The sequence below is a fragment of the Pundamilia nyererei genome, unplaced genomic scaffold (assembly GCF_000239375.1).
Source record: "Pundamilia nyererei isolate P.nyererei 1_Seehausen unplaced genomic scaffold, PunNye1.0 scaffold00064, whole genome shotgun sequence".
NCBI classification, from domain to species: Eukaryota; Metazoa; Chordata; class Actinopteri; order Cichliformes; family Cichlidae; genus Pundamilia; species Pundamilia nyererei.
In genome coordinates this window covers 664578-676041 of record NW_005187465.1, presented here as the reverse complement: position 1 = coordinate 676041, position 11464 = coordinate 664578, and the positions used below count along the sequence as shown (strand labels likewise).

General features: G+C 39.5%; 1 protein-coding gene across 1 annotated transcript; it reads left to right on the top strand.

Moving 5' to 3' along the window:
- Window positions 1-225: 225 nt before the first annotated feature.
- gabrr3a (gamma-aminobutyric acid type A receptor subunit rho3a) lies at window positions 226-10955 on the top strand. Its single transcript, XM_005735411.1, has 9 exons — window positions 226-681; window positions 1257-1369; window positions 5372-5439; window positions 5536-5759; window positions 6980-7062; window positions 7703-7840; window positions 8639-8791; window positions 9964-10157; window positions 10269-10955. The coding sequence occupies exons 1-9, from the start codon at window positions 539-541 to the stop codon at window positions 10563-10565; spliced, it is 1413 nt and encodes a 470-aa protein (XP_005735468.1). The 5' UTR covers window positions 226-538; the 3' UTR covers window positions 10566-10955.
- The last annotated feature ends 509 nt before the right edge of the window (window positions 10956-11464 follow it).

Genomic DNA, 11464 nt, shown 5'->3' with positions numbered 1-11464 from the left:
AGAATCCTACAATGTATAAAAGTAGGCTGCAGCCTTTTTATTTTTATCTGGTCAGAAATGATGATGAAACTGTTGTTGGTATTATCCCCCCGTCCCCGCCCTCTGCTTCCTCCAGTTTGTAGGTTACTGAAAGATTTCACCAACCACAGAAAAGAAGATTAGAGAGGAATTAATGGTATTCCTTTGTCATTATAGGAATAAATTGATATTTGGCGGGGGTGGGGACAGTCTGGAGTTGGAGCAACATGATGTGTCAGGAGACGTAAGCAGAGGGATGGCACAGTGACAAACAAACTCAGAGCCAGGGGGATGCCAGTCTGCTGGATATCTCAACTGATGTTCACCATGTTACAGGAGATGAGAGAGCGGGATAACGCAGAAGCAGCCGGGCGCGCGCGTGACGGGACAGAATGAGAGCTGCTGGGACATGGACGGCGTCAGTAGAGGACGGGGACAACTGTGACATTGACTGGGAGAGACCCTGACGAAGTGGGAGGGACATCTGGGTTCCTCTTGTCTTTGAAGCCCCAGCTTAACCATGAGAGTGGCCTTCCTGGCCTTAAGACTGATGTGCTTGGCCTGGTTGTGGCCTGTCACTCAGCTCAACAGCAGCCACTTCCCGAACAAGAGAAGAAACAAGGAGCTGTACGTCGGAGAGAAAGCTAGACAAAAGCACGGAGGGTGAGCAAAAGTGGCGTTTCTTAGATGAATCTTTGATTTACTATAATTGTGGAGCTTCTTCTTATGTGGAAACTGACCTTCATGGGTGATTTTATGGACATCATTTCCATGTCCTACTTTGTAGAGCTTTCACATGTAAATATGAATAACTGCATCTTTTTGCGTTTATGTCCACTGATGGTAGATCAGTGTCAGAGAAAGGTCATAGCTTATGTGCATTGCTCAGAAAATTAGTGTTGATTGTTGCTGAATCTAAAACATAAAACGATGTGAACTTTGGTTTGGTTTTAGGATAACTATGACATCCTCTCAGTGACTAAAGTCATTCAGGAGTCAGATATAAATGAAAGAGGCTCCACAATATCAAGCTGAGTTACACATGTGCTAGAATGCAGTGGAAAGCAAAAGTACTCATCTCCCTTTGGCTACGGCCTTTGCTTTTAATCAGAGTGCTAGAGTCCATTTAACCATCACTAACACCATCTGTCAGTGCTGTTTTAAGTGTTTGTTAGAAAGAAATCTAGACAGAGAGAACGATTTTACTTAAGCTGTTGTTTCTTCTCTTTGCGTTCCAGACGGGTGGATCTTAAGATGAAGAAGTTGGACAGCACCAAGTCTCTGCTAATTAAGTCTGAGCAGCTGCTTCGGATTGAAGACCATGACTTTGCAATGCGCCCTGGCTTTGGAGGTAACACACACACACACACGCACACACTTGGTCATTGTATTTATTGTGGATTTATTTATTTCCTCAGTATGGAAATCAGCTTTTGTTGTTCCTCTATTAAAAGGGGGCGACCCAGCAGTGTTAACTAACTACAGACCAATATCTAATCTATCTGTGCTGGCCAAAGTTCTTGAAGCTCTTGTGTGTGAGCAGTTAAAGGAGTTTTTGCACACCAATGCCATTTTATCTGAATATCAATCAGGCTTTAGGAAGAATCACAGTACTATCACAGCTGCAATTAGAGTGGTAAATGATATTACTATTGTACTTGATAAAAAACAACACTGTGCATCCCTTTTTATTGATTTGTCAAAAGCATTTGACACTGTTGATCATTGTATTTTAAAACTTAGACTCTTCCAGTCAGGACTCTCTGAGAGAGCAGTGGCATGGTTCTCAAACTACCTCAGTAACAGGACTCAGTGCATTAAATCTGACGATCTATGTTCTGACTTTGTTACGTAAACAATCTTAGTCTACATGTGCCAGATGCAAACTTGCACTTCTATGCTGATGATACAGTTATTTACAGCTGTGGTTCAACTCTTGTCCAAGCCATCGACTCCTTGCAGAAAGCCTTTTCTGCTGTCCAGCACTCATTACATCAGCTTAAACTTGTTCTCAGCGCAGACAAAACAAAGCTCATGTTGTTTTCTAAATCAAGGAGACGAGCCCAAACAATCCCATCAGTAACCACTCACACCTATAAATATCTGGGAATCTTAATTGATGACTCGCTTACCTTCAAACCACATGTAGAGAATCTTGTGAAAAACCTGAAGTTAAAACTGAGATTTTATTTTCAAAATAAGTTGTGTTTCTCTTTTAATACAAAGAAGCGGCTTGTTGCTGCAACATTCTTGCCTGTGCTGGATTATGGTGATATTCTATACATGAATGCTTCTGCTCAATGTCTTCGAATGGTTGATTCTGTGTATCATGCTTCTCTGAGGTTCATCACTAACCGTAAATTTCAGACTCACCACTGTGAGTTATACTCTCAGGTAGGATGGCCTGCTTTGGTAAGTCGGAGGCACTGTCATTTATACAGTTTTATATATAAGGCGATACTTGGGTTGCTCCCTTCTTATATATGTTCCCTGCTTGTAATGAAACATGCTGGTCGGTATTCTCTTCGTCCGCATGGTTACTTGTTGCTTTCTGTTCCATTTGCCCGAACTGAACTTGGTAAAAGAGCTTTTGTCCATTTAGCACCCTTGGCCTGGAACAAACTGCAGAAGGAATGGAAAATGACTGAATTCCTTTCATTAAGTGATTTTAAATCTAAACTACGAATCCTTGAGGCCAAGTCCATAACATGCAACTGTTTCAATTAGATTGATTATCATTTTAACTGACTTTTTTATTTTATTTGAATTTTATTGAATTTTATTTTAGTTTTTTATTTGTATTCTTTCACATATTGTTGCATGTGTGTTGTTGCTGCCTGTGTTTGAGTAATTTCTGTAACTGTGAGACATCTGCTGCTGCCTATCTTGGCCAAGTCTCCCTTGAAAAAGAGGTTTTTAATCGCAATGGGATCTTCCTGGTTAAATAAAGGTTAATAAATTTGTATTTATTATACATTTATTTTAACTTTTTCTCACTCCAAATATTTTTCCTAGTATTTTTTTAAGTGTGCTTTAATGGTAACACAGCAGGTTGATTTAGGTTACTGTGCTGTTTTTGGTATTATGCTGCCCAAAAAGCCCTTTGTGACCTAGATTGTCTGCTTTGAGAGACAATGACTGCGGTAGCACGGATAAAATAATCTGAACTGTGTTCCTAATTCTCCCTGTGTGTGTGTGTGTGTGTGTGTGTGTGTGTGTGTGTGTGTGTGTGTGTGTGTGTGTGCGCTTCCAATCACAGGTCTGGATTTTTTTATCTTTTGCATCTTTTTTGTCATTACCTTAAAGAAACCCTGCACAGTAATCACTTTCTCTACTGCATGTTCACAGTGGTCACCCTCTTTTGTAATGTCTGAATTCATTTTCTTTCCAGTCAGAAGGCAAAACAAGTTGCTTAGTGTCTGTCTCAGTCTTTTCAGTGGATGATTACACAGATGTTTACGTCGGCCTAATAAGAGTTCTTGGAAGATTTTATCTGGTGATAGAGAGCCTCTGAACAGCAATGCCATTCCCTAAGGCATCTGCAGGCGTGCACCATGGGTTTGTTGTGCTGTGACAACAGTGTTGGGAGTTACGTGTTATTGGGTGTCAGAGTGATTAGATCACTACTGATGTTCCTCTGACAGGAAATCAGCTGCACAAGACTGTATCCAAGTCAGTCAGGTCATAAAGCATTCAGGCAAAGAGGGCATTAAGTAGTTGTATCATTTGTTGTCAGGTGATAATGAATGTCTGCCACGACTAAAGCTGCCACTCTGTAGGAAACTAACAAGCCGATTGCTGGTGAGATGGTTGAGGGTATTCTGCCAGTGCTAACCTGCTGAGGATATATTAGGATGGAGAATTTCTGAATGTATAACCACAAAGCTAACTTGTTATGTAACAAATTAGTATTAAAAGTAAGATTACCCATCACTTGATCAGTTTGCACAACTGGAACATTGTCATTAAATCATTGTTATTCAGCTACTGGGTCAAGCAAATCGGTGGTGGTTACGAATTGGAAAACACTTTATCTTTCTGTTTTCTGTTTCTTTGTTCTGTTTCGTTAATTCACTTTGTGACTATGATACTAATAAAACATCATATTTATTTAAAATAGAGTTGAGTTCGAGACCCATTTTTTTGTTTCTTATTTACTTCAAACCTTTTCTTCCTAAACTTGACATTATCACTGAGCTGATAGTGTGAGTTAACTCTGTTAGCTGCAAACACATTTGCTGGATTGTTACATTTGTCTGCTATGTGTGGTGTCCTGTGGCCCGCGAAGATTATTTCTTCATTTTTTCCCTCCTTTCCTTATTTTTTTTTGTTGGTAATAGAGAGTTTTGAAGCTCATTAACGAGTTTAAGTGAGCTAACTCTGTTTGACCCTATTCCAGGATGTCAGCATCCCAGTAAAATCCCTCCACCTTCATTACTCCATTGTGATTGCAAACGCATGCTTTTGAGTGCTTACCTTCATTAAATAATGGCACAGAAAACCCCCCCAACAACATCAGTCGGTGTTTACAGTTCAAATCATACATTAACCGTATTGTGCCGCTGGATAATGACAAGAACCATTCTTCTTACTATACACTACCCTGGATATTTATGTAATAATACAATGTGGCAGATTTTCAATTAATGGATCCTTTAAGATAACATAATGAATTAGTGAGTGTTGTTGAATGTCCACACATGCATGTTGACTGTGTAACCTCAGGGAAATTTATAGGCATGTAGGTAGTGAGCTACCTCTCCCATAGGCCAGATTAGATTAGAAAGGATTCGCTTATTTTCCCGGTACTAAATGTAACGTATGAAGTCACACGAGTTGATGTAGTTGATGTAATTTCTCAGAATCAGTAGAGAGCTAAGTATTACATATTTCTGTTACAGTATTAACAGCTTAACCAAGAAAGTAGTGAAGATATATAAATAATTAAACAATTTTTTTTGACATTTATCTTCTTAACTGAGCAGCAGCGTTCATTTGTCTAAATCAAATACTGTAAAGAAAGGTCACTGAAACATGCATTTCAAGTAAAGCGACATTTTGAGGAGTTGATTTTTTACTGTGAACCAAAATAAATAAATAAATAAAAGGTGAGGTTGTGCATTTACAAAGATTTCCAGTGTAAGGTAATGGTTCCTTTGACATTCAAAAATGTAGAATGTGAACATAAGATTTTTTGCTTCAGTCACAGATGTTTATACTGTACTGTGTATCATGACTGTATAAACTGGGGTTGTCTCTGCATATAGCTCAGAAGTGGGATTTACACATTGGTAATCTCTGACAGATGTACAAACAGATGTTATCCAACTGATCCATTGCAACATCTGTCCAGGTTCAGCCCTGCCTGTTGGTATCGATGTCCAGGTGGAGAGCATTGACAGCATTTCTGAAGTAAACATGGTACGCACCTTTTAGATTTCAGTAGTTAATCTAATCAAAAGAAACTGACTTGTTTTCTCTGTTGAAAATGACTGGTTTTTTTTGTTTTTTTTGTAGGACTTCACCATGACTCTCTACCTGCGGCATTACTGGCAAGATGATCGCCTGGCCTTCCCCTCCAGCAGCAACAAGAGTCGGACCTTCGATGCACGTCTGGTGAAGAAAATCTGGGTTCCAGATGTGTTTTTTGTCCACTCTAAGCGTTCTTTTATCCATGATACAACCATGGAGAACATCATGCTGAGGGTTTATCCTGATGGAAATATTCTCTACAGTGTTAGGTAAAAAAAAAAAAAGATATATGTCTCATTGTATTCATAGAGAGATCACTATAATTGCATTTTCTGTCATTAAGCAGTAGCCAAAATAATGGCTAATACTGGCTGTCATTATCTTGTCTTTTTGAAATTAGAAGGGCCTAAATTTGATGAAATTGATTGGGATGCTAAAGTATTAGCTAACACTATCTGGTAAGGTGGATCTACAGACTCCAGGCTCTGATAAATAGTGTCAACATTAAAATAAAAAATGTTAACATTAACACTGATTAACATTAACATTCATTTTTAAAGGATTTCATTCTTTTTTGGATAAGTGTTAGGACAATTACCTGCACATGAAGATGAGCCAATATAGATAATGCAGACATGCATTAATTCAGCTTTCTTACTAGTGGCCAGCAGGGGGCAACTCTTTAATGAATTCGTGTGAAGTCTATAGGAAAAGGAGCCTACTGCTTCCTCTAAATATTGCCTTTGTGAATTATGGTCTGAAGTCAAAAAGGAGGATGAACTTGTGTTTTAGGGTGGGGTTGTGATTGGCATATTGTTACCTTGTGAGCACAGTGTATTGATTTCTCTGTCAAACTGAAGCATCGGGCTTCAAAATACGACACAAACACAGTTTCAAAATGAGACCACCAATCGGTGACGTCACAGTGGCTACATCTGTGTTTTACGCACAGCCTGTGTTATCGATTTACTTTCGGGGCCAGGCTCAAATGGCCATTAGAGAAACTGTATTGGTGTTTGCTCCAGCTGGTTTCAGTTTTCAGCCCTGAGGTGCGGTTTGCCAAAAATCAGACCAATGAAGGCATTTGCACCAAAACCCCTTGTACAGTATATACAAATTAGCAAGGGTTGTTAAACCATCAAGTTTTAAGCTTACATGTCCTAATACAATGAGTTATGGCTTAAATTTTACTAAGACTGTTTGATGAGCATGAACATCACCACAGCCCAGTTTAGTGGGCAGGGTATGAAGTGAATATGAGAAGGTGGAACGTAAGCTCCCAGACGGCATTCAACATATCCATTTCAGTCACAGACGATGACAATATGGCACAAATTCCCAAATGGCCAACAGCAGCCACAAACTGTGTCAGGCACAGATGCTGTTACTGAATGAATCAATTCAGTCCGGTAGTTTTATTTTACACTGTTTCACTGAGATTACTGCAATATTTATGTAGGTATTTATTTAACTGAAAGCTGTGTTTCAGGATCACTGTGACGGCTCTTTGCTCAATGGACTTCAGCAGTTTCCCTCTGGACACACAGAACTGCTCTCTGGAGCTGGAGAGCTGTGAGTATTAAGCTGCAGCCGGGACATCGTGGTTGCTTGCAAATACCTAATAGGATATCCAGTGTTGTTTGCAGAGTAATAATGTTAATTCCTACATTAAATGTACTTGTTCTTGTGCTGACATGTTTCGCTGGTAAACATGTTACACAACATTTGATGCACTATTATGTAATTTAAAAAATTTGGGCTAGAGAAAGCTTTGAGCTTGTTAAATTTTCAAACACTATCTATTTTCTGCACAAAAACGCAATTGGATATGCTTGAATGTTATACAGTTGGGACAGAGACAGCTCAGAGTGCATTACCTTACTTCATACTCACAGTAGTAAGCATCACCATCCCCCTTTTGCACAAATTATTTATAATCCTCGGGTCATTCAAGTCAGCCTCTGTGCATTATGCTTGTCTATCCTCATGATGCAGGATTTACTGCAATGTTTGTGAATTCTTTGGTCTTTACTGCTCTCTCTCACTCTGTGTGTCTCAATCATGGATCCTGATCTCAGGGGAGAGTTGGTAGTCCCATTTTTGGCAGCTCTCTCCTCTCCTCTGAGAGAAACATCCATGAAACTTCTAAGAGAGGCAATACGCGAAGGTGTCCAACCCCAAACGCCCACCCTCTTTCTCTCCTCTCTTGAAGATGCTTACAATGAGAACGACCTAATGCTCTACTGGAAGAACGGGAATGATTCATTAAGGACTGACGAGATTGTGCTCTCTCAGTTTTTTATTGAAGACTTCCAGCCTTCCTTTGGGCTAGCCTTCTACAGCAGCACTGGTATGTCCGGCAGGAGTCTGGGGACACTCTGTGATGTATTCATTTTGAAAAAAGCCAGAGTGCTCCAGACCCCTACAGTTTTTCTAAATAGGAACAGTTTAACATTTTGGAAAATACGCATTACATAAAAAGATTTGACACCACTCTTACAGTCGTTTTCTATGGAGATGCAGCCAGCAGTTGATTAACTTGTCCAAGCTTGTGAAAACAGCTTAACCGGCAAAGGCTACAAAATCCAATAACCAGCATCTGTACAGTTTACCAATGAACACATTATTCCCATTTCCAGTCATAATGCTTTGCTACAGTAACTGTGTACGGGCGAAAGCTTTTATATGTACACAGACATGACTGAGTGCTATTGATTGTTTAGGTTCTCTGTGAGAAAGAAAATAACCACATTTTCCAAAATGATGACATGGGAATCAATCCCTCTCTGCAAAGCAGAAAGGTATTGATTATGCAAGGTGTTTTAGAGTTGTATGGTCTACTTTTTCAAACCCAGTTTCCTTTTATTGTTGTCTGTGTAGAAAGAAACACTAGAATTGGAGAAAGAGAGATTTTCATCTCAGTTTTAAAATTTTTTGTGAGGGAACCTACAGTATCCAATCTACGAAGATGTTGTGTAACTCTGGCATTAAAGAGATTTGCTCTCTCATTTGAGTTCTAGGTTCTCCCCGTAGGTTCATGTTAGACTCTTATTTTTAATAAGGACAACTTTATTTTCTCCTGTCAGTTACTGATATCACCCTGCTTTCCACCTGCCTGCACTCCACTGTGTCCATTTATCTGTTTCAGGTTGGTACAATCGGCTCTACATAAACTTCATTCTAAGGCGGCATATCTTCTTCTTCATGCTTCAGACGTACTTTCCCACCATGCTGATGGTGATGCTGTCCTGGGTGTCTTTCTGGATAGACAGGAGAGCCGTACCTGCCCGTGTCTCCCTGGGTACTAAGCCGTTGAGCCAATACGACCAACATAAATAATTACCGAAATTGTATTTTCATCTGGACCGATAAAAAAATATCACCATGCCTAGTTTTTACTTTAAATTCATCTTTCCATTGATTAACTTTTTGAGAGTGAAATGGTAAGATTGATTCCACTCCCTTGTTTGCCAAATACTGGAGAGATTAGGCGTAAATCAGTCAGGAAGCACATCGTCTCATCAAATAATTACACCTTGTTTTTGAGATCTAATTGCCCGTATTTAAACTGTGAGAAATTCCCCATAAGGAGGAAGGAGTGGAGGAAGTTTGTCAACCAGGAGACCCCAGTTTGCTTGGTATTTTGATAGCTTCGTGCTTTGCGCATTTTGTTATGATTTCACTTGTTATTTTCTTTCTCTTTCCAACTGCTATTTGGTTAAAGTTCAGGAAAGTAGTGGGGTTTGGATTAAAATATCCTGTTCACAAGATTCTTATGTTATAAGTTAGTGAAACTCACTAACTCACATCATTGTTTTACAATAGGTTCTCACTTAGGTGCAATGACCTGCAATGACAATGATAGTGAAGTTCCCAGCAGCCAAACAGTAGATATTTCCTGGCTTATGGACAGGAGAGATGAGTGTCACTGTTCTAATCTGCCGCTCAGCAAGAAAGCAAATAAGCATATCCAACGGTGTCTGCTGGTTCACCATCTATGTTTTCCCCCTCCTACACAGTTAGCTTACGCAAGGAGACGCCATCATTAAGGCTGGGCTATTTTTGGAATCAGACAGACTCCAAATTCCAATTCTAAAAGCTTTACGAGCAAAAGAGCACTAAATCAGAGTTAAGCTAGTTTGCATCCAGCAATGATGTAATAATGACTTTGCCTTCTGTAATTAATGAACATAAATACACTTGCATGGTTATATGCTTGTCAAAACCCTGAGGATGATGATAAAGGATATGCCCTTTCAAGCCCACTGCCCTTTACCACGACTAAAGTATTTCGATTACATTATCACATTTGCTGTGATTTTTATGGCACAATTGTTCATACACTGAATTCACATTGGTACATAAAAGGTCTTCAAAGGATAATTTCTTGTTATTACTTGTTTGTAGCTACAATAACATTATTCTCTGCAATGTTTCTGCAGCAACAGTCACAACTGGTTTTTCTGTATCCAGGCATCACCACCGTACTGACAATGTCCACCATCATCACCGGTGTGTCGGCCTCTATGCCACAGGTGTCTTACGTAAAAGCTGTAGACATCTATCTATGGGCGAGCTTCCTGTTTGTCTTTCTGTCAGTCATCGAGTACGCTGCGGTCAACTATTTCACCACAGTGGAGGAGATGAAGAAGCTGAAGAGAGCAAAGGTCAAATTCTTTCTAAAATCTTCTCAAATCTCCTGTCCTATTTAGGCTACGGTATGCAGCCATAAGACAATCTCCAGAAACTAACAGTGATCTGCTCTCCTCTCTCTGCAGATGCCCACCTCTTACAATGCTGCTGAGGCTATGGCCTTTGATGGGTGTTTCCACGACAATGAAATTGACCTGGCCTCCCTCCCTGCCAGCACCCCAAATACAGAGAGGAACATCCAGTCTCGAAACTCGACTGTCTCCGCACCCACAGAAGGCACCAGGCTACATCGCAAGCACCCTTTAAAACGAAACCTCAGCTTCATCATGAGCAACAGCTACATGATCGACTCATACTCCAGGGTATTATTCCCGCTGGCTTACCTGCTCTTCAACATCATTTACTGGAGCATGTATGCATAGCACATTGAGTAAGCAGCAGAAAAAAACAAAAGAACTGTTCCTTTTTTGACTCTTGTCACAACTGCACAAATGAACAAAAACAGACGGATAATAATAATAATAATTAATTGATGACATGAATTCAAGTCTGCTGAGTATAGATGTCCTTCTTGATGTCTAATGAAAAAGTGTTCGGCTGTAACTTGAAGAAAACCTGAGAGCGGCCGTGGAAGTGAACGGCTGATAGTTTAATGAATGTTTACGTGTGTTTCTGGCATGCTTGATTTTATAACAGAAAGAGTTTTTATCCAAAATGCATAAACATTTGTAGGATTTTGTTTTATTGCTGGATCAGATACATCCATACATCCATACATTAAATACAGTACATTTTGAAAATAAATATGTGTATGCTCTTAAATGTCTGACTCAGGCTTCACATTCTCTTTGCCTTGAACTTTATTGATATTTAGTGCATCACACTTTCAACTGAAGGGGCCCAGTGGAGCACTTATAAACAAGTTCATGTTTAATATCATCCTCACCTGACAGAAAATTGTGTGTAAAATTTGCAAAAACTTTAAAAATTTGCTGAATGTGTTGAATTTCAAAAACATTTCATTTAAATGGTTTCAAAGATAAGACTCGGGGGGCCTTCATCAGCCTGGCTAACACCCCAATCTAACCCAATGGGAAAATGTGAAAAAGGGCATAAATTTTGGACTTGTAATTGCATTTCCCCCAGGGCCATTCATACCACACCAAAGAAATGAAGTAATAGATAAACAGTACAATGAAAGAAAATTTCCCCTTTTGCAGTATCTACTGTAGAACTTCGTTTTTTCTGTGGACTCACAGTGGGAAAAAGGGATATTTTCTGTGAATTAACTGTTGTATAATTACAGTCTTAGCAATGAGTT

What these genes read in the sequence shown, in the direction of transcription:
- gabrr3a (XM_005735411.1), top strand. Translation starts at nt 539, where the DNA reads ATGAGAGTGGCCTTCCTGGCCTTAAGACTGATGTGCTTGGCCTGGTTG. An exon ending in AATGCGCCCTGGCTTTGGAG is followed by an intron (nt 1,370 to 5,371) that starts GTAACACACACA and finishes ACATCTGTCCAG; the next exon opens with GTTCAGCCCTGCCTGTTGGT. An exon ending in AGCCTTCTACAGCAGCACTG is followed by an intron (nt 7,841 to 8,638) that starts GTATGTCCGGCA and finishes TATCTGTTTCAG; the next exon opens with GTTGGTACAATCGGCTCTAC.